Genomic DNA, 22,346 nt, shown 5'->3' with positions numbered 1-22,346 from the left:
TGCGAAAAATACGCAATTACCCTTTGTTTAAATACTTCTATCATATTAAGGAGGGAGTAAAAGTGAATAACATGTCCATAATATGTCAACAACACCCGTTTTGACTCTGACAATGTTTTGGGTCTCACTACTATGTTTTTCACTTATTTTTTTAGTTTTTGGCTCAAATATTCTACTAAATATACATTTATTGCTCAATAAACTATAAAATTGCTTTCAAATTCCTTAAATAGTTTAACTTACCACTCAGAAAAAATATTTTGCGAAAAAACAAATTTGCATTTTTTGTAAAATAAACATGGGTGTTAGGCGGGCATGACGCACGCAAAACGAATCAAACTCAGCTCATGCATACTGAGGCAAACCATGGCACGCAAAACGAGACAGGTTTTGCCCATATAAAACGGGGCAGGCTTCTGGCTCACAAAACGAGGCGAGTCGCGCATGCAAAACGAGACAGGACACATTGCACAAATCGAGGCTAGCCCTACGCATGGAAAACGAGGCTGGTTTCATGCATCCCAAAACGACGCCAGCTCCATGGATACAAAAAAGGGTGGGCTTCTTGCACGCAAAACGATGCAGACACCTCACATGAAGAACGAGGCAAACCCCCAAGAGCTTAGAAAATGAGTCGGGCTCCACGCACAAAAACATTAGTTTGAAGAACATGAATATGATAGTTTGTTGTAGTGGTAAGAGAAATAAAAGAAAAATTAACAAAAATGATTCAATCTATGTATTTTCACCTTCTCCTCGCTGTGAAGTTTTGAAAATTAAGGTGAGACTTTTCATTGAGATTCTTGAGTGTCGAATCCCATTTCACAATCGGGTATTTAAAAGGAGGGCAATTAGGTCTTTTCACTAATACAATTGCTTTTTTTAAAAAAAATAATTTGAAAATGGTATTGGTGTCATTTTGGGTAATTTCTTTTTCTTTTTCCATAAATTATGAAAACAAAAATGCTTAATCGCAGTGCAAAATTGTAATATCCGATGCTCCGTTAATCTGCAAAAGAATCTATGAAGAAATATCAGAATTTCCATTCGAACCCTCCACGGTGCCACCACGGAAGAACAACTTCCGCGCTCTAGTCTCAACCGCCGGTGATTCTCTCGCTCCTCACCCGCATTCTTACTCACAGGTGCTCCTCTTACTCTGAGCTTTTAGGGTTTCCAATTCTCAGTATTTTGATTTGGGGAAATATTCATTGTTCATAATCCGGTTTGTCTCGGAATTCGGAGTATCTGCTTTAATTGGAATTTTTGTAGGTTAATGTTTCTTAATTACTTTCTATGATTTTTTTTTTCTTTTTGTAAAATTTAATCATTGATTAGTGAATATATCTGTAAATTGAGCAATGAGGAAGAAGATGAGTCCAGTTTACTTTAATTTGAATATATCCAGTTATCTTAGCTTTCATTTGTCGGATTGAATGAATTGAAGAAGATTAAGTGACGGAAATTGACATGGAGTGTTTGAGAGGTAAAAAGGTGTGCGTGGATGGCATCACCCATTTTTTACCCATTAAAGAAATTTTTAATCCTTGGGAGCAGCCTCTCCATAAATGGGGGTAAGGCTAGCCGACATCCACCTCTTCCAGACCCTGCGTAAAGCGGGAGCCTTTTGCACTGGTACGACCTTTTAAAGAAATTTTTAATCCAGAATTTTAACTCGTATAGTTCTCGAGTTTTAGAATTAGGTGTGTATAATTTATGCATGTGAAAGAAACCGCATTTTAGTTTTTGTATGCTTGTGCATTGCTGATGATTGAGTTGGAATTTTAGGGGGAAAAGATTGAACTCAGAATTTCGTGGGAGTGAAATTTTGGGACGGAACAATGTCAGCGCCGGACATTGCAGGAATACTGGAAAAGTCGAAAGAGCTCGATCAATTAAGGAAAGAGCAAGAAGAGGTTCTCATCGAGATAAACAAGATGCATAAGAAGCTCCAAGCTAGTAAGTCACTTTGGAAGTCTTTGGAAATATTCTGTTAATCTTTTATAATTGGATGTGTTGATGAATAATTTTTTTGTTTTTCGATAGAGTAGATAGTTAACATTCAGTTTAGAAGTGAGGAATGACCAATGTGTTTAATGATATTGGTTTCTTTTTTAATCTTTCTCGGCATGTTAATACACAGCTCCTGAAGTGGTTGAGAAGCCTCGGGATAATTCATTGTCGAAGCTGAAGAATTTATATGTGCATGCCAAAGAACTTTCTGAAAGTGAAGTAACGTATGTTTCTTTTTATCTCTCATCAAATTAAACACTTCCTTGGAACTGAAAAGTAAAAGGGTTAAAAACTCCTAGGAAGCTTACATATTATCTTTTTCGGTTATTTGGCTGAAGATTAAAGAAATATGTTGTTGAAGCTCATGCTCGTCTCAACCTCTTTTTTGTGCAAGTTAGCTTTTGTTTATTGATAAGCTGTTCAGGTTAGTTTATCGTATTTTGTTGCAGTGTATTCAATTTGTTGTTGAGCCAACTTGATGCTCTATTGCCTTCTGGACCTCCAGGGCAGCCACAAAGAAGGATGGGTATGGAATCAGGAGCTATAAGCATTCCTTTTAAATATTTACATATTTCCGTTGGCTTTTAGTTTTACATAAATATTTCAGAGTTTATGTTAATTGTCAGATGCCATTATTATGCTTAACCAAAAAATAAATAAATACATAGATGACATTATATGTAGTGGCTAATATTCCAATGAGATTTCGGTGCTTTTTTTTGGAAAACACTATAATTTCTTCATTTAGCTGATATTGCATATAAGAGGTCGCACTTGGTGTGATGACAAGTGCCTTCGCCCATGAGCGGTAGGTCTCGGGTTCGAGACTTGGGAGCAGCCTCTCCATAAATAGGGGTAAGGCTAGCCGACATTTACCTCTCCCAGACCCTGCGTAAAGCGGGAGCCTTGTGCACTGGGTACGACCTTTTTAGCTGATATTGCATATACTGCAGAAGGTAATGAGCAGAAAAGGAAGAGGATGAAGACTGATTCAGACATTTCAAGGATTTCCCCTTCCATGCGAAGTCAACTTGAGGCTTGTGCTAGTCTGAAAGGAGAACATGTATGCATTATTACGGTGATTTGTCGTGTCCGGTTGCATTTGCAAGGGCCGGCTACTCTGTTGCTCTTGGTTATTATGTAATCCTTTGGTTAATTCGTTCTCTTTGAAGTTCGGTTTATGGACATTAACCTGTCACTTTTAGGTAGCAGCTAGGGTTATGGTCACTCAAGAAGATGCTGACAAGGATGAGTGGTTTGTTGTAAAAGTGATGCATTTTGACAAGGATACAAGAGAGTAAGTCTAGTTTTACTTACTATGTGATGATTCATTTTAATTTGTATAATTTTTTAGCACAGTCGTTATCTGCCAGCTTGGTTTGTTTGTTTCGGAAATTGTGTGATGCTAGTTAGAATTGTGCAGATTTGAAGTACTAGATGAGGAGCTGGGTGATGATGAAGAGGGTGGTGTCCAAAGGTATTGCTTTTTCTGTGTTAACAATTCGGTTCTTTTTGGATGCTTAACTTTCTTTTTTGTGATCTTTTTATTTTAGCTTACCACAGATGAATTTTTCTTTGATTTAGCTGCATCTAATTAGTTGCTCACGTTTTGGGACATTCACCATTTTGCTTCGTTGTCATTGCTGCTCTCAGAAAGTACAAGTTGCCTATGAGCGCTATTATCCCTTTCCCGAAGAGAAACGATCCTTCCAGTGCTATAGATTTCCCTACTGGAAGACCCGTTTTGGCTGTATATCCAGGAACAACTGCACTGTACAAGGCAACTGTGGTGAATGGCCATCGCAAGGTGACAATTCCATCCATCCACTTTGATGCACTTTTCTTTGTGGATTTGTGTTTTTAATATCGTTGTAGTGATTATGCCGTGGAACTAAACTAACCCCTGATCATGCTTTGCACGCTTCTGTCGGATGCTCAACCATCAGAGGAAGACGGATGAGTAAGTTACCTCGATATGGATTTTGTTTTAGGCATCTTAATTTAGTTGTTTCCTTGTTACATGCGTGGTATGATGTTTCAATGTTTGAATTTTGGCAGTTATTTGTTGGAATTCGATGACGACGAGGAAGACGGATCCTTGCCTCAGAGGACAGTGCCCTTCCATAAGGTGGTTGCCCTGCCGGAAGGCCATCGCCAGTGACTCTATGTTGCTGTTTGTAGGTTGTGTATAAATAAAAGTTAATTGGCGTCTAGGATCGTCTCGTGTAATTTTCCAATTTTCTTGTCCCACGGTAAAACCACATGTTTCAAAAACTGAGGGGTTGGGAATGTTACTGTGATGTGGCTTTATATTATGTAAAGTGACTCGTTTAGTTTTAAGGAACGTTTTCCAACCATTTGGCTTCAAATTGGATCACGAGGTTTTAATTTTTTTCATTTTAAAGCATGTTCAAATTGAAGCTATAAAATCATTAAAATTCTATTTAAGAAATCTAAATCCAAAAACCTCGTCTTCAATAGACTAAATGTTAAAAAAGTTAGAGCTACTCTTAGAGATGCTCTTACCCTCCAAAGTTGATCATCTAGTTAACTGTTAAGTGGTGACGTAGTAATACGGGGTACAACTCTAAAATGTGGTGTTTTATTTGGCATGGTAAGTGGGTTTTGTGAAAGTAGTGTAACTCTAAAATGGCCCTGGTGTATTTTATCTAGCACGGTAAGTGGGTTTTGGGATGATTTCACAATGTCACGTCAACAATTAATGGTTGATTAGATAATTAATCCTATTACCTAACAAAGTGAGTCTAGTGACTACCCAATTATTGTTCTTAATGTTAACCAAAAGAGGATTAAAGACTATTTAACAAAACAAAAGAGGGTTAAAGACTATTTAACAAAACAAAATATTGCTATTTTTTGTTTAAAGTCTCACGTACAGATGATTTTAATATATCTAAAAAATTTAAAAAATATACACTAAATATATATTTTAGCTTAAATATATTTTAGATAATTTACTTTTCGGCTTAAATATTCTACTAAATATACACTTGTTGCTCAATAAATTGTAAATCCGCTTTCAAATACATTATAAAAATTCCTTAATGCTCACAAAAAATATTTCAAGAAAATAAAAAAATTGCATTTTTTATAAAATAGTGGATTAACATTCACGATTTTTAGTCGGTTTTGCAAATTCATATATAAATCATTGTTCAATTTATGTGTTTTCACCTTCACCTCACTGTGAAGTTTTGAAAATTAAGATGCAACTTTCCTTTAAGATTCTTGAGTGTCGAATCCCATTTCACAATCGGGTATTTAAAAGGAGGGCAATTAGGTCTTTTCACTAATACAATTGCCTTTTTAAAAAAAGAATTTGAAAATGGCATTGGTGTGATGGTGTCATTTTGGGTAATTTGGTTTTTTTTCTTCCATAAATTATGAAAACCAAAATGTTTAATCGCAGTGCAAAATTGTAATATCCGATGCTCAAAGAATCTATGAAGAAATATCGGAATTTCCATTCGAACCCCCCACGGTGCCACCACGGAAGAACAACTTCCGCGCTCTAGTCTCACCCGCCGGTGATTCTCTCGCTCCTCACCCGCATTCTTACTCACAGGTGCTCCTCTTACTCTGATCTTTTAGGGTTTCCAACTCTCAGTATTTTGATTTGGGGAAATATTCATTGTTCATAATCTGGTTTGTCTCGGAATTCGGAGTATCTGCTTTAATTGGAATTTTTGTAGGTTAATGTTGCTTAATTACTTTCTATGATTTTTCTTTTTGTAAAATTTAATCATTGATTAGTGAATATATCTGTAAATTGAGCAATGAGGAAGAAGATGAGTCCAGTTTACTTTAATTTGAATATATCCAGTTATCTTAGCTTTCGTTTGTTGGATTGAATGAATTGAAGAAGATTAAAGGACATAAATTGACATGGAGTGTTTGAGCGGTAAAAAGGGGTGTGTGGATGGCATCACCCATTTTGTACCCATTAAAGAAATTTTTAATCCAGAATTTTAACGCGTATAGTTCTCGAGTTTTAGAATTAGGTGTGTATAATTTATGCAAGTGAAAGAAACCGCATTTTAGTTTTCGTATGCTTGTGCATTGCTGATGATTGAGTTGGAATTTTAGGGGGAAAAGATTGAGCTCAGAATTTGGTGGGAGTGAAATTTTGGGACGGAACAATGTCAGCGCCGGACATTGCAGGAATACTGGAAAAGTCAAAAGAGCTCGATCAATTAAGGAAAGAGCAAGAAGAGGTGCTCATCGAGATAAACAAGATGCATAAGAAGCTCCAAGCTAGTAAGTCACTTTGTTAGTCTTTGGAAATATTCTGTTAATCTTTTATAATTAGATGTTTTGATGAATATTTTTTTTGTTTTTCGATAGAGTAGATAGTTAACATTCAGTTTAGAAGTGAGGAATGACCAATGTGTTTAATGATATTGGTTTCTTTTTTAATCTTTCTTGGCATGTTAATACACAGCTCCTGAAGTGGTTGAGAAGCCTGGGGATAATTCATTGTCGAAGCTGAAGAATTTATATGTGCATGCCAAAGATCTTTCTGAAAGTGAAGTAACGTATGTTTCTTTTATCTCTCGTCAAATTAAACACTTCCTTGGAACTGAAAAGTAAAAGGGTTAAAAACTCCTAGGGAAGCTTACATATTATCTTTTTCGGTTATTTGGCTGAAGTTAAAGAAATATGTTGTTGAAGCTCATGCTCGTCTCAACCTCTTTTTTGTACAAGTTAGCTTTTGTTTATTGATAAACTGTTCAGGTTAGTTTATCATATTTTGTTGCAGTGTATCGAATTTGTTGTTGAGCCAACTTGATGCTCTATTGCCTTCTGGACCTCCAGGGCAGCCACGAAGAAGAATGGGTATGGAATCAGGAGCTATAAGCATTCCTTTTAAATATTTACATATTTCCGTTGGCTTTTAGTTTTACATAAATATTTCAGAGTTTATGTTAATTGTCAGATGCCATTATTATGCTTAACCAAAAAATAAATAAATACGTAGATGACATTATATGTAGTGGCTAATATTCCAATGAGATTCCGGTGCTTTTTATTTGGAAAACACTATAATATCTTCATTTAGCTGATATTGCATATACTGCAGAAGGTAATGAGCAGAAAAGGAAGAGGATGAAGACTGATTCAGACATTTCAAGGATTTCCCCTTCCATGCGAAGTCAACTCGAGGCTTGGGCTAGTCTGAAAGGAGAACAGGTATGCATTATTACGGTGATTTGTCGTGTCCGGTTGCGTTTGCAAAGGCCGGCTACTCTGTTGCTCTTGGTTATTATGTAATCCTTCAGTTAATTCATTCTCTTTGAAGTTTGGTTTATGGACATTAACCTGTCACTTTTAGGTAGCAGCTAGGGTTACGGTCACTCAAGAAGATGCTGACAAGGATGAGTGGTTTGTTGTAAAAGTGATACATTTTGACAAGGATACAAGAGAGTAAGTCTAGTTTTACTTACTATGTGAAGATTCGTTTTAATTTGTATAATTTTTTAGCACAGTCGTTATCTGCCAGCTTGGTTTGTTTGTTTCGGAAATTGTGTGATGCTAGTTAGAATTGTGCAGATTTGAAGTACTAGATGAGGAGCCGGGTGATGATGAAGAGGGTGGTGTCCAAAGGTATTGCTTTTTCTGTTTTAACAATTCGGTTCTTTTTGGATGATTAACTTTCTTTTTCGTGATCTTTTTATTTTAGCTTACAACAGATGAATTTTTCTTCGATTTAGCTGCATATAATTAGTTGCTCACGTTTTGGGACATTCACCATTTTGCTCCGTTGTCATTGCTGCTCTCAGAAAGTACAAGTTGCCTATGAGCGCTATTATCCCTTTCCCGAAGAGAAACGATCCTTCCAGTGCTATAGATTTCCCTACTGGAAGACCCGTTTTGGCTGTATATCCAGGAACAACTGCACTATACAAGGCAACTGTGGTGAATGGCCATCGCAAGGTGACGATTCCATCCATCCACTTTGATGCACTTTTCTTTGTGGATTTGTGTTTTTAATATCGTTGTAGCAATTATGCCGTGGAACTAAACTAACCCCTGATCCATGCTTTGCACGCTTCTGTCGGATGCTCAACCATCAGAGGAAGACGGATGAGTAAGTTACCTCAATATGGATTTTGTTTAAGGCATCTTTGTTTAGTTGTTTCCTTGTTACATGCGTGATATGATGTTTCAATGCTTGAATTTGGGCAGTTATTTGTTGGAATTCGATGACGACGAGGAAGACGGATCCTTGCCTCAGAGGACAGTGCCCTTCCATAAGGTGGTTGCCCTGCCGGAAGGCCATCGCCAGTGATTCTTTGTTGCTGTTTATAGGTTGTGTATAAATAAAAGTTAATTGGCGTCTAGGATCGTCTCGTGTAATTTTCCAATTTTCTTGTCTCACGGTAAAACCACACGTTTCAAAAACTGAGGGATTGGAAATGTTACTGTGATGTGGCTTTATATTAATTTAAGGTGACTCGTTTAGTTTTAAGGAACGTGCGTTTCGCACCATTTAGCGTCAACCTAAGTCACGAGGTTTTAATTTTTTTCATTTTAACGCACGTTCAAATTGAAGCTATAAAATCACTAAAATTCCATTTTAGAAATCTAAATTCAAAAATCTCGTCTTCAAGAGACTAAATGTTAAAAAAGTTAGACCTACTCTTTAGAGATGCTCTTACCCTCTAAAGTTGACCATCTAGTTAATTGTTAAGTGGTGACGTAGTAACACAGGGTACAACTCTACAATGGCCTCGGTATGTTTTATTTGGCATGGTAAGCGGGTTTTGTGAAAGTAGTGTAACTCTAAAATGGCCTCAGTGTATTTTATCTATGGCTGGTTCAGTATGAGATACCGAATCAAAACCCTTGTCCCGATTCCTAAACCGAAGTTTTTGGGAATCCTAATTTCAAGATCGATCCTAAACCAAATTTTTGGGAATCCCAAATTTCTGGAATCCTGAAATAGTAATACGGGGTACAACTCTAAAATGGCCCGGTGTGTTTTATTTGGCATGGTAAGTGGGTTTTGTGAAAGTAGTGTAACTCTAAAATGGCCTCGGTGTATTTTATTTGGCATGGTAAGTGGGTTTTGTGAAAGTAATGTAACTCTAAAATGGCATCGGTGTATTTTATCTGGCACGGTAAGTGGGTTTTGAGATGATTTCACAGTGTCACGCCAACAATTAACGGTTGATTAGATAATTAATCCTAACAAAATGAGTCTAGGGACTACCCAAGTACTGTTCTTAATGTTAAGTGAGTGGGCCCTACTTTGATCCCAAAGCTCTCCCTCTTCAAATCAAATCCCTCATTTCTTCGTTGCCGCCGCCCTCTTTGTCTTTGTCGATCAAGCTCTCCGCCGCTTCTCTCCCAGCAATCCATGGCTTCCGCAATCGGAGCTCCGTCGTCATCGAACCTCCTTTTCGAGAACTCACCGCCAGCTTCTTCGCCCTCACTCTCTCTTTCTACACACCTCTCTCTCGCTAAAACCAGCCCAAAACCCACGACCACTAAAAGCTTAGCCTCCAAACCAAACAGCTCACCCCTCCTGTACTCCTCCATCCTCGCCGCCACAAATGTCTCCACTGTCTTCCACCCTCCGCCGTCGCCGATCCTTCACAGTCGGGATGGCACGTGGGAAGTTCGAGCGGAAGAAGCCGCACGTTAACATCGGCACAATCGGCCACGTGGATCACGGGAAGACTACTCTGACGGCGGCGCTGACCATGGCCCTGGCTTCCATGGGGAACAGCGCCCCCAAGAAGTACGACGAGATCGACGCTGCCCCGGAGGAGCGCGCGCGCGGGATCACAATCAACACCGCAACAGTTGAGTACGAGACCGAAACTCGCCACTACGCCCACGTGGACTGCCCCGGTCACGCTGACTATGTCAAGAACATGATCACCGGCGCAGCCCAAATGGACGGCGCGATCCTTGTTGTCTCCGGCGCCGACGGCCCCATGCCTCAGACCAAAGAGCACGTGTTGCTGGCCAAACAAGTCGGCGTGTCCAAAGTGGTCGTTTTCCTGAACAAGCAGGATCAGGTGGACGACGGGGACCTGCTTGAGCTAGTGGAATTGGAGGTCCGGGAGCTCCTGTCGTCCTACGAGTTTCCGGGAGACGATGTGCCGGTGGTTTCCGGCTCGGCATTGCTGGCTCTGGAGGCCTTAATGGCTAACCCGAAAATCAAGAGGGGAGAACGAGTGGGCGGACAAGATTTATGCTTTGATGGATGCAGTGGATAGTTACGTTCCAATTCCACAACGGCAAGTTGATCTGCCGTTTCTGCTGGCGGTTGAGGATGTGTTTTCGATCACGGGTCGGGGCACGGTGGCGACGGGAAGGGTGGAGAGGGGTAAAGTGAAGGTTGGGGACAGTGTGGACATAGTGGGATTGAGAGAGACTAGGAGCACAACGGTGACAGGGGTGGAGATGTTTCAGAAAACACTCGATGAGGCAATGGCCGGTGACAATGTGGGGCTTCTGCTGAGGGGAATTCAGAAGGGGGATATCCAGAGAGGGATGGTGGTGTCGAAGCCGGGCAACATTAAGCCTCACACGAAGTTTGAGGCGATTGTGTATGTGTTGAAGAAGGAGGAGGGCGGGAGGCATTCACCATTTTTTGCAGGATACAGGCCACAGTTTTACATGAGGACGACAGATGTGACAGGGAAGGTGACTGGAGTTATGAATGACAAGGACGAGGAGTCCAAGATGGTGATGCCGGGAAACCGGGTGAAGATGGTGGTGGAGCTTATAATGCCGGTGGCTTGCGAGCAAGGAATGAGGTTTGCTATCAGGGAAGGCGGCAAGACTGTTGGAGCTGGTGTCATGTGAAGCTACTTTTGGTGAAATATTTTTAGAACCAATCATTAGTAAAGATGCAAATAAATCTTTAAAAATAATAATAATATAAATAAATAAACCTTAAAGTGCTTCCTGGAAGAAACATATAACTGGTGCTTCTTGCAGAAAACACTTTAAGTGCTTTTGAAATCCAAAAATATTTTCTCTAAAAGCGCTTTCAGTCATTTTAAAGGTACATCTAAACCAGCCCCAAGTCTTTTAACTGTTCATTTATTATTTTTTACCTATAACATTCCTCGTATGACCATGTTTTATAAGTGTTACAAGTGAGCGATGGTCGTAAGGGATAATTAAGTGAATCTTCAAAGAAGATGTCAAGATATCTAAATTAGAACTAAAATCAAATCTAATGTGACATGACATGAATTGGTAGCCCTCAACATCACCGTTGCTGCCAAAACTAACAGCAACTTTAAATGTTTTTATAATTATTAAATTCATTGTGACACGTTATAGATTTGAGACAACATCACTTTATCGTTCCAGCTACATATTGGTCTCTCTCTATCAAGGCCCAAAAGGCTTAGAAGTCCAGGACCAGACGAGGCGGGCTTATAACTAGGTCTGGGGGGCCCAAAACATCGTGTCTTCGCTTGCTCTCCATCTCTGTCCGCGGCAGCTTGAGTAACTCAAGCTACTCGGCAATGGCGATGACTGAGAAGAAGGCGGAGGAGGAGGAGAAGGAAGGGAGCAACCTACTGGGCTCGCCGACCTTCAAGGAGCTCGAAAATGGCCGCTTCCAGTGCGTGGAGACAGGCCACGAATTGGTGGCCAAAGACAAGGGAGTGTACTCTCAGAGCAAACGGTGCCGTTTGGGCCTAATCGAATATGCCCTTTCCCATGAGAAAGCTCCTCTCAACATGTTCAAGCAGGATCCTCTTTCCCGGTAATTTCATTTTCTTTCGTTTCGGTTACATAAAGATTTAAACTTTGATTAATTTTTGCATAATTTACATTGGAATTCCGCTGGGTTTGATTGCTAAGCACTTCTGATCAAAAGCACTTATGCTTCCTAGAAACATGTCGGAATTTTCGTTAAAATTAAAGTGCTTTCTGGAAAAATAGTTGGAAGTGCTTCCTGAGTAGGTGCTTCTGCAGAAAGGGCTTTTACCTTCTGGTGTTTTCCCAAAGATAATCAAAATCGTATTTGTTGGTCGGAAAGCTACTTTTACTCCTTTTAGATGCAGTCGCAAACAGGCCAATGTTGAATTTACGTTTGTTTATATTTGCCATGTTGCGAATTGATATACGAAAACCTTTCAAATTTTACTGCAAACCAAGCAGAGATTTCGGGTTTATGCTGAATCCTGGTTCATTTGCTTTCCTTGTGCAGTTCAAAGTTGGTGTGTAAGCTAACAGGGGATACTATCAATAAGTCAGAGGAGCACATTTGGAAGCATATAAATGGGAAACGCTTCCTCAACAAGCTCGGTTCGTATATTGTTTCTTTCTTTTCCGAATTTGTGTATGGATTGGCTTTCGGACTCCAATGTGTTTAATGGTGATGTTCGTGTTGGTTATATAAACAGAAGAGAAGGAAGAAGAGAAGCTAAAAGCCAAGGGAGCGGTAGAAGAGATGGATGATCAGAACCCGGAAATAGTATCTGACCAAGAAGAAGACGGAGACGGAAAGAAGAAGAAGAAAAATAAGAATAAGATGAAGGATGATGGAGTTGATGAGATTATGTCCGGAAAAAGTAAGGCTTCTGATGAGGAAGGCGATACAGAAGAAACTGACTTTTGGATGCCTCCCGTGGGAGAACGTTGGGACTTTGACGAGGGAGGTGACAGGTGGGGTTTCGGTTCAGAGTCAGAGATCGAGGATGACGAGATTGATGGAGCTGGTACGTCTTTAGTTGTGAACAACAGAAGTATAATGTTGATCCAGCATTTGGTATTTTGCACATGTTATTGTTGGTTTGGATCTTCAACTGGCCTTGAATTTCATTGTTTCTTTAGTTTCAGATGGTGCATTTGAAGATGGCGACGAGGAGTCAGAAGAGCTCTCCAAGCGGTATGATGCTTCTTAATTTCTGTTTGCTCTCCGGTCTCTATTTTGTTTACAACGAACGCCCACGCGCTGTTCTGCTGAAAGTACTCAATTATTGTTCTCATGCTTTGCAGGACGAAAAGAATGTCCATAGAAATTGGACTGAGCAGCTTTGCTTCAAGGAAGAAGAAGAGTAAAAAGAACACGACATGATCTGCCAAGCGACTCTGCAATTTACCGAGATTAAAGACTTGAAGAAAGAACTGTGATAAAGATTAACTGCTCCTAGCAATTTTTGAAGTATTTGGTTAGGTTGTATTTTTTGCACTAGTGATGTTATTAGGCCAAAACATTTTGTTAAGTGTAAATTAATCAAGATTTTGCCCATGAATATTGCATTGATTGATGTTTTACCAACTGAGCTGGGTTATGTGTTAATGGATTATTCCCATTTGTTTGCGTTGAGGCTCTTAATTATCAAAATCAACCCTTCGACCACCTAGCCGGCAAAATTTGAACATTCCGACCACCTCGCCGGAAAAAATTAAACCTTCCGGCCATAAAAGCCGAGGTTGTAGGCTTGTATCCCGAGTCAAAGATGGGTGGTATCCCGAGTCTATCAAAGCATTGTCATGTATTTGAACTTGTTCAGGTGTCATCCTGTAATTGGTTTTAGAGACCACCACCTTAGCATCCTGGTTGCATACAAGTTATGAAACATACGAGAAGAACTTACATGTAACCATGTGTTTTAACTTGTCCCTACAACATTGCGTGATTGATTTTGAATACCTGACATTCGCGTATTAGTTTCATACTTGCATGTAAGATATGAAACATACGAGAATAACTTGCATGTAACCAGTACGTCAAAGTTATGCTAGTTTTTAGGAAACTTGCATAAGACGCAGCACAAGAGTGTAGTTATTGAGTTCATGTAACCAATTTCCAATTACCATAATATATCCCAATACAAAACAGCTCCTAGTTTTCTTCAATTGATGTTGCACCTTTCTCCTACCATAACTTCACACATTTTCTAACTACATATCTATCTCTCTATCCCTGTGTACCGCTACCATCACACTCTCACAAAACAACGCGCACCATGGCCTCGATCAGTAACTGAAGACATTCCTCTTTCTATGCATTCTCTTCGACCGGGCAGGGCTATGCACCAATACCGCATCTAGCATATATCTTGAACGAGGAGAAAAACAATGTCAAATTTCCGCAAAGTGAGAGTTTGCACAAATTAACAAGTAAATATCAATACATATGGAACTCTTCGTAAAATATACGTAAATGCAGTAATAACTAGAAATGAAGAACTCACATAAATTAGGTCATATACCTGAAAAGCAAAGCAGAATCACATTACTGAAGTCCCCTCGTCCCACAACTTCTTTCTAGCAATCAAAACTCCTTCATCCCTTGAGGAAAGAGCATCAACACGTGGTTCTACTTCTGATAACCAGCCATCCCATTTCAAGGCAGTCAGAAACTTTCGAATATAGTTTATAACAGCAGGTTTGTCTCTTATGATGGCAAACCCATCTGGTCTGAGTATCCTATCCATTTCAATCAATAGATCCTCTGTACTGCACCCCCGCTCATCAATCTCTGAGAATACTTCCCACGCATGTAGAAGGTCATATGTACGTGGATACGTAGAAAATGCTTCACACCTATACAAATACAGTGAGTGTGAATATACTGACTACAGACCAATAATACGTATAAGGATATTATAATACTTAATTGCTGAGAATAATCGGATCAAAATGCATACCAGTCATGAACAGTTCCAATTAAGCCTCGATCATAGATGATCTTGAGTCTGGCAGATACATGGACAGGAGCAACATTCATCACCCAGACGTCTTTTTCATTCAGGGCAGCAGCAAATCCACCAAGGTATGAGTTCATATCCATGACATTTCTAATTGAATTTTTCTGTATGACAGACTTCATCTGCTTCCAGTACTCAATCACTCTGAAGTGCCATATGCTCTGCATCACATGGATTTCCGTCTCTCATTAAATAGAACAATATACGTAAGTAGGCAAACATCAATGTGAACAGTTAGCTTGTAAACAGGAAACTTACAGTGTCCTCTTGGAATTCTTCAGGACTGACACCAATTTCTTCGAGCCGAGGCGGTGCGGCGGTAAGCCTCTGTGGCCAAGGAGCTAGCCCACTTCCTTTTTCCTTGTGCATCTCTGTTTTACAATTTTAGTAAATGATAAGATAGTAAGATTAGGAGGTGGAAGCCCAAAATATTAACAACAAAAGTATAGCAATGCTACTTACTTGAAGTGTATCGAGAAATGCACGCCTTCATACTCACATTCCAACTTGCATCAGGGTCATCCTTGGAATCGCACAGAGGGGGCCGGGTCCTAGAATCTCTCTTTAAGTAACAACTATTAGTCAGTGGCTTGGCCCATACAACACTCTGCTCTTTCTTTGTTACAACTCTCCAGCACATTCTTTTCAGAAGATCATACATAGCATTCCAGATCCTCCGATTTTCCGGATCATTTGCATATGCTTCAGGAGAAGTGTACACAAAATACCCTCCAGGTCTTAGTAATCTGTCCAGCTCTAATAACAGGATTCCATCTCTTTGAAGCCAATCTATTCGACACCGAGAGCAATGAGCCAGCTCAAATGATCTGCTTGGATAAGTAAGTCTTTTTGTACCCAAGATACCAAGAGTAGAGGGAATACCCCTCTCTAGTGCAAATTGTATTTGATTCTCATGCACATCATTTGGAGCAAGGGACAGAGCTATGACGTCATGAGAAAGAAGATATGCCCCAAAACTCGCAACTCCACAACCCACATCGAGAACATTACGGATATTTCCACCATTGTTGAATTTATCACCAGGAAATTTAAGCATCTACACAAATAATAAGCATACCATTACAGATGAAAGAAAAGAGCTGTGCTATTTCAATCTATAGGGCATTATTCACCAGTGAAGCAATTGAACTATGAAAAGAAACAGCATATATTAAAAATTTCAAAACAAAAATCCCATTATGTGAAACATGAGGAAACAAACTTCACTGGTGCAAGCCTAATTCAGCCAAATATCTAAATCTAAGGTTTCGTTTTTCCTTTCTACTTACTATTCCTTTTATACTATTAGACAAATATAAATAGGAATTGAGAAGTGAGTCAAGGTTTAAGTACCCTGGAAAGAGCAACAATGTACTTATCAGCTCCATCATGGAAATGCGTCCCGCCACCCGGAAAATTGATCTTGTCCCCATTCACAACCATCCAATTCTGATCTGATTTCTCTTGAGCAAGATGGGTGTGGGGAATGTTGGCCTTCCACACTTCATCTCTACTTGCCGGCCATCTTATAGGTATCTGAAATTCTAGAAACGATTTCGTCGGAATCAAAACTATGCGAAGTCAAGCAAAGTAAAACCCACAGAAGCAATGACAACCTACCTTATAACCAAGTGGGGGCGGTATCAAGCAATTATAACGCCGCTCTGGAGGCGGGCAGTGCCGTTCGTAATGCTCCATTAACGTCAAATTCGGCTTTAATCTCAGTTGGTAAATAAGGTTTCTATCCAGACAAGGTATCAACTCCGAAAACCGTAAATCGCATATCTGCAGAAACACGAAAAGCCATCAACATGAGCAAAATGAGCACATTCTACTAATTTTGGAACGAAAAGTTTAACATTTATGAATTAAAAATAAATGCATTCGACAAGATCCAGATAAAACAATCGGTTATACAAAAGGGCAATTTCTTCTTCCCAAATAAAGGGCGACCCCAAGCCAACAAGGCTCACCACTTTGCGAGGATCAAGGAGGAACGTCTATCATCCGCTGCCTTGCTTTTGCCTTACAAAGAGACTGTTTTCACGACTCGAACCGTGACTATTTGGTCACGAATTGGTCACAAAGGAGCAACTTTCCGTTACCCCAAATTAACAAGTAATTCAGTTTTAATTTAATTGCTACAAAGAGTCAACTGGATTGAAATATGCATTAATCTTTGATTAATTAGCAACAATTACACTAATCACCAAAACAAATAAACCATTAATTGCTGCGTTACTTACAGGCAAGCTTTTGGGGACCTCAGAGTTGTGCTCCTGGTCGTCATGCAAATCATCCAAATCGTGATGGAGAACGAACCCGCCGAAAAGCGGGTCGACTCCATCGGACCCAGAAGCCTCCTCGTCGGATCTCCGGGAGCCCGGCCCGAAAGACCACCCGTAGTACAAACAGAGCAAGCCCAGGCACCCAATGAGACCGATCAGAGCGAACTTCAGCAGCTTGTTCGCCGTGGGGAAAGAACTGAGCTCGCTCTTGAGCTTCATCTCCGGACGCTATTCGGGTTCGGGCTCGCCGTCAAGGCCTATGGGTCCGACCCGAGTTTTTCTGGAGAGAGAGAGAGTGAGAGCAGCGGCGTAGACGTAGCGGAGATTCACGCGGCCCTCTTTTCGCGGGAGAGAGAAAGGGATGGAGATGCTAAAGTGCGGTCGAGACTACGTGAGCATCAAGTACATGACTTTGATATACCTAAAGTACCCTTCTATTTGTTTATTTTAAAAAATTAGTATATGTCTGTGAAAATTTTTATTTTTATTTTTTAATTGAAGTTGAGAGGAAGCGAATGAGAGATAACGTAAGGGTGAGGAGGGAGTGAGAGAGGTTTTTTCTTTTTATTTTTAAATTAGAGATGTTAAAATCACGTGAGACTTAAACAAAAAAATACAGCAAAAGTTTGTTATGTAAAATTATGTTATTGTTCTTAACTTTTTTGTTGTGCTGAAAGACTAAATAGTTTTTTTATCTTATTTTGGTTGATAAAGATGGTTATATTAATATGTAGTTTAAATTAGTAATATTGCCTAAACTTTTAAACTTATTTTACTTTGCATTCCCAACTTTTAATTCAATTATGCCCATAAAGTTTGAGTTCGTGATGCTAAAGAAAAAACTGGAGGTATTCAATTTCGTTACTTTGTAATTTGTGATCTTGTTTGATTGTAGTCATAAATAAAGTGCAATTTTCAATTAGTCCAAAAAAAATAAATAAATGTGAAATAAAATCAAAACAAATACCGGCACAAATAAAAAGTTAAGGAACTCATAACTAAATTAAAAATCTAGAATTTCACTGAAGAAAACTTAAAATAATCTAGAAGGCAAATACAGCAAAACCAATAATTCAGGGGTATGTTATAACTTTTCCTGTTTGGATGGGAATCTTTGGGGTTAATAAGGTCATTTGATAGAGGGGAGAATCATGTGTGACTTGGGTGTAATTGAATTTTGGGTTTATAGGGTCCACTGAGGTGAATTGCGGGTGCAGCGAGAGATTTGTCAGCATCTTTGTAATACCGATACATATGTTATATACAATTATATGAGTGGAGATATTTTTAAAAAAATATTCAATTACGTAATAACATGTGTCGTATCACTCTGTATTCTATAAACATTAGAAAATATCTTGTGTGCAGCTGATAAGACGGGCCTGCTTCAGAATTCCATTGGTTTTTTGGGCCATATTTGGAGACGTTGTGTTGTGTGAGGCCCATTCTGTGGCCCCAAAGCCCACAGGAGATTGTTCACAACGTATGTGGATCCTCTGAGGATTATCTTTGTGAGTATCTCGAGGATCCTCCAATCACGTTCATTCATCGTGTATGATGCGGCCAGTTTTTTGTCAATTTTAAATTAAAAAAATTTACAATAATTTATGATCGCACGATGTACGATGAATGTACGAGATTAGAGGATATGGAGTGGATCCTCATTCATCTACGACAATAAACTCGGTTTATACAACAATGTAAAATATACTCTCTTAATTTTAAACTGTCGGATCAATGCAAGTGGTCATCTACCATAATGTTGGATAAGAGTATTGCTCTTGTACCACGGTGTGCGTTCGAACCCTGACGACGTTCAAATCTAACATTTAATTTAACAAAGATCATTTGATAACAAATTTTAAAAAAAATTGGCGGATCAAAGAAATTTTTGAAGAAAATTGTTTCATGTTTTAATGTTTTATTTATTTATTTTTTAACTTAAATTTTATGAGCCACTAGATGTGATTTTGAATGCATTGTTAAAAGATAGATAGTTATCCATAAAAGTCAACTATAATTTTATTCAGTGTTACAAGTTGTGTTATTTATTTATTTATTTTTTTTTTTTTTTTATAAGAACAATTAGTGGTAAACCACATTTATTCATCCCCTCATGTCAGCACCCTATGATGTCTTCTTATAAGTTATTTCCGATCAACATCGATTCTTATACGACAATACAAGTCATTACAATTAAAATTATTAATATTGCAAAAGTCTTTTTCCTGTAAAATAAAATATTATCATAAAAAATAAAAGAAAATGGTTAAAGTCCTTTTAAATGCCTAACACAAAAATATTAAAGTCTTTTTCAATTTGCCCTGGCCGTCCGTCTTTGACAATTCGCCGTGACTGTGTCCGTCCTTGACGCACAAAAATCTGATGGAAGGATTTTCCGTTTGGGTTCCAAAGGAAAAAGACGGTGTTGACGGAATGATACAAATTTAAGAAAATACTTGTGTCCACATCGTGAGTGCGTTTATTTGAAAATATTTGCATTTATTTTATGAAGTTTTAACGAAACACTTCCGGTACTGTTTATTTAAATTAAAAAATCATATTTTTACTTTAAAAAGTCAATATTGGTACCATTCACTTACGCCACCTTTTTTGTCATATTCATTAAAACTCACAGTTTTCAAACTTAAAACTCAAAAATTTTAAATCATTTTCATTACTTTTCCTTTTATTTTAAGGGCTTATGAGAGAGACTTTTATGAAATAGGCTATCGTCACAACTTGGGTTTATAAATACTTGATTATTTAGAGAAAATTATAAACATGATATCGTCTTAATGAACTAGAATTCTTTAGTAACAATGAACTTGTTCCATGTTAGTCTTTCTCGTGACTGGACCACCTTGTCCACCAACTTGCAATTAATGTATGTTTCTCACACAAATTTTGTAATTGCAATCGTTCATTTTATTACCGTATTTCTTAATCATCATTTCCTATTTAATTGCATAAAAATTCAATTAAGTTAGATTTCGTTTATTTTGGTAGCAACTAACATTTACATGATAAGCATGACAAGCGTCCACTTATTTTGTACACACAGATAACTAAATTATATTTATCTGATTTGTTTTTTCGCACATAGAATCTTTAAAGAACGATTAAGAACATAAACAATTTTGATTATAAATTTTGTATATTAAAAATACGTATAGTTCTATCTACTAATCCAGACACCCATGATCAACGTATTCGAAAGGTATAAATGCAGAATTTAGTTGGTTTATATTCTCATTCAATTGAGTCAATTTATTAAAGGGTTTTATCATAAATGGTATTTGAAATTGTACCTTACCATTAAGATGATCTTTGAAATTAAAAATCAATAAATACAGTTTCTAAAAATATGCGTCGCAAATCAATCTAGTCATTCCGTCACAATTATGTTAAAAATTTTGTTTAAGAGCTGATGTGGCACATAAATAGGCCTTACAAGATTTACAAATTTTTATTACAAATGGTTATTGAAATTGACCCACATCATCAAGATAGTCCCTGAAATTCACCCACACCATTAATATGGTCTCTGAAATTGAAAATCAATCAATGTAGTAATTGAAAATACATGTCACAAATCATTATGATCATTCCACCATAATTCTAAAAAAAAAGTTGTTATGTGTTAATGCGTGGTTTAATAATTAATTAAAAAGTTATCTGAATACCTTTTTGTACAATGGAGTATTTTTTTTCTTATAGTACAGCCTGCTCCGAAGAGAGATCCTTTCCATAAATTCTCAAAGGCACAAGATTTAACCAAGGCCTAAGAGGGTGTGTGTGACACACCCCGACCTAAATCATGGCATGATGGCCGTCACGTGAGGGTGACGTAGCCATATGCATAGTGTGGAAACAATAGATATATAAGGGAATTACGAATAAACGAAAACCAAATCAACTAGAGTACTAGCTAAGATAGAGTGCTAGTGCAAGATTGAGTGTGAAATACACCACCAGAGCATAAATATTTTAGATGCGGTCAAACAGGACAAATGCTAATTATACAACACTCAACGGTGATCCTACATTTATGATGTTCTGTCAGAACCACTGTCGAAGTCCTCGTGATCCACTAAAACACTTCTATCTAAAACCTGGAAGGGCGCAAAACAGAAAGTGTGAATGGGCAAAAAAAAAAGTTTTTCAAAATCATTTCATTTCATTTCTCAAAAGTTCTAACCCCTCGCCGTAAAACCTGTATAATTTCCTAGAAAATAATTATTATTATTATAAGCTGTATCATAAATCATACTCAAGATGAAATTCCATAGAAGTATATCATGCCAAAGTATCTCAGTGGAATGCTATAAGTAATCCAAACAAAATATATCAATATCAAATATCGCATCAGCCAAATCCCTCTAACTCAATCTGCACTGCTAAGTATATAGCTCATAACCAATCTTAATCATATCAAATCAAATCATGCACACGAGTCGGAACCACCTAAAGTGTTATGTACGACAAGATTAGGTGTAAAGTAAATATGATCTAGTGCTATGATCACGTAAAGGCTGTACGAATGATCGCGGGTCACCTACAAGTCAGAACCACCTAAAGTGGTATATGACAAGTCTGTGCACCTAACTTGGATCCAAGGTGAGCATATGGTGCAGGAGGTGAACATCACGTGAAGGACTGTGCCCTAACTCTGGGCGGGAGCACTAACACCAAGGTGCAGGTTTATGAGCTCTCAATACATCACATCATATCTCACATAACTGAAGCAACCTCATATCTTTAATTTATGAACTTACCTGTGCATCTGCAACACCAATCATAAATATATGCAACTACCAATGCATAATTAAAATAGGTATATACTTTGTATGGCAATGCAAAACGTAATTTCATTCAAATTTATTTTATGGTAAAAATCAAGTATATAGGTATATACTGAAAACCAAAAGCCCACTCATTGATATGTCGAAGGGTAGTAACCCCCGAACCTCGATTGATGGCGCTCGTCCTCAGGATAGGTCTCACCTATATGCGAAATAACTGACGGCGTCAGAATATTCCGTCAACTTTGACGGAATATTATTCTCATTCTTCCTTGGTTCGTCGGAGTTCGGCGCTGACCACCGCTGCGATCGCCGAAAACACTTTCAAGCCCTAAAATCCACGGAATCTCACCGGAGAACCCTCAATAATCTGGCCAAAATTTGAAACTCATGAACTGGGACTTCTTGACGTCCAAAACACTCCAACTTTATTCCCCGAGTTTCGTGAAGATGTTTTAAGGCTTCCTATAACCTTAAAACTCCATGAAAACTTCAAAATCACGAGTGCATAAACAATACACAAAATC

General features: G+C 38.4%; 4 protein-coding genes and 1 pseudogene across 10 annotated transcripts; 4 read left to right on the top strand and 1 right to left on the bottom strand.

The window, feature by feature from the left end:
- The first annotated feature begins 1,002 nt into the window (after window positions 1-1,002).
- On the top strand, window positions 1,003-4,382 carry LOC126611323 (SAGA-associated factor 29 homolog A-like). 2 transcript variants are annotated; one of them, XM_050279549.1, is made up of 10 exons: window positions 1,003-1,145; window positions 1,789-1,959; window positions 2,144-2,237; window positions 2,463-2,539; window positions 2,970-3,076; window positions 3,219-3,310; window positions 3,437-3,490; window positions 3,667-3,820; window positions 3,960-3,973; window positions 4,072-4,382. In XM_050279549.1, exons 2-10 carry the CDS (start codon window positions 1,842-1,844, stop codon window positions 4,172-4,174), a joined length of 813 nt encoding a protein of 270 aa, XP_050135506.1. In that variant the 5' UTR covers window positions 1,003-1,145; window positions 1,789-1,841; the 3' UTR covers window positions 4,175-4,382. The 2 variants fall into 2 exon arrangements, with proteins under 2 accessions (XP_050135506.1, XP_050135504.1); XM_050279547.1 differs by having other exon boundaries at window positions 2,967-3,076.
- On the top strand, window positions 1,004-8,503 carry LOC126611320 (SAGA-associated factor 29 homolog A-like). Of its 5 annotated transcripts, none has more exons than XM_050279543.1 (10): window positions 1,004-1,145; window positions 6,121-6,291; window positions 6,476-6,569; window positions 6,794-6,870; window positions 7,115-7,224; window positions 7,367-7,458; window positions 7,585-7,638; window positions 7,815-7,968; window positions 8,109-8,122; window positions 8,221-8,503. In XM_050279543.1, the coding sequence occupies exons 2-10, from the start codon at window positions 6,174-6,176 to the stop codon at window positions 8,321-8,323; spliced, it is 816 nt and encodes a 271-aa protein (XP_050135500.1). In that variant the 5' UTR covers window positions 1,004-1,145; window positions 6,121-6,173; the 3' UTR covers window positions 8,324-8,503. The 5 variants fall into 5 exon arrangements, with proteins under 5 accessions (XP_050135500.1, XP_050135502.1, XP_050135503.1 ...); XM_050279545.1 differs by having other exon boundaries at window positions 1,034-1,145; window positions 6,130-6,291; XM_050279546.1 differs by lacking the exon at window positions 1,004-1,145 and adding an exon at window positions 5,431-5,599 and having other exon boundaries at window positions 7,118-7,224.
- Window positions 8,504-9,108: 605 nt separating this feature from the next.
- Window positions 9,109-10,854, top strand: LOC126610403 (elongation factor Tu, chloroplastic-like; annotated as a pseudogene).
- A 575-nt stretch (window positions 10,855-11,429) lies between these two features.
- LOC126610996 (uncharacterized) lies at window positions 11,430-13,333 on the top strand. Of its 2 annotated transcripts, none has more exons than XM_050279186.1 (5): window positions 11,430-11,770; window positions 12,218-12,315; window positions 12,414-12,728; window positions 12,844-12,898; window positions 13,009-13,333. In XM_050279186.1, exons 1-5 carry the CDS (start codon window positions 11,529-11,531, stop codon window positions 13,085-13,087), a joined length of 789 nt encoding a protein of 262 aa, XP_050135143.1. In that variant the 5' UTR covers window positions 11,430-11,528; the 3' UTR covers window positions 13,088-13,333. The 2 variants fall into 2 exon arrangements, with proteins under 2 accessions (XP_050135143.1, XP_050135142.1); XM_050279185.1 differs by having other exon boundaries at window positions 12,414-12,755.
- A 465-nt stretch (window positions 13,334-13,798) lies between these two features.
- LOC126610995 (probable methyltransferase PMT9) lies at window positions 13,799-17,365 on the bottom strand. Its single transcript, XM_050279184.1, has 8 exons — window positions 16,973-17,365; window positions 16,347-16,511; window positions 16,080-16,262; window positions 15,189-15,783; window positions 14,985-15,097; window positions 14,667-14,887; window positions 14,229-14,562; window positions 13,799-14,074 (listed from the first exon to the last, which is right to left on the bottom strand). The coding sequence occupies exons 1-7, from the start codon at window positions 17,231-17,233 to the stop codon at window positions 14,247-14,249; spliced, it is 1,854 nt and encodes a 617-aa protein (XP_050135141.1). The 5' UTR covers window positions 17,234-17,365; the 3' UTR covers window positions 13,799-14,074; window positions 14,229-14,246.
- Window positions 17,366-22,346: the final 4,981 nt, after the last annotated feature.

This window comes from Malus sylvestris, chromosome 17, assembly GCF_916048215.2.
Source record: "Malus sylvestris chromosome 17, drMalSylv7.2, whole genome shotgun sequence".
Taxonomy (NCBI): Eukaryota; Viridiplantae; Streptophyta; class Magnoliopsida; order Rosales; family Rosaceae; genus Malus; species Malus sylvestris.
This window is presented reverse-complemented; position numbering and strand designations above follow the sequence as displayed.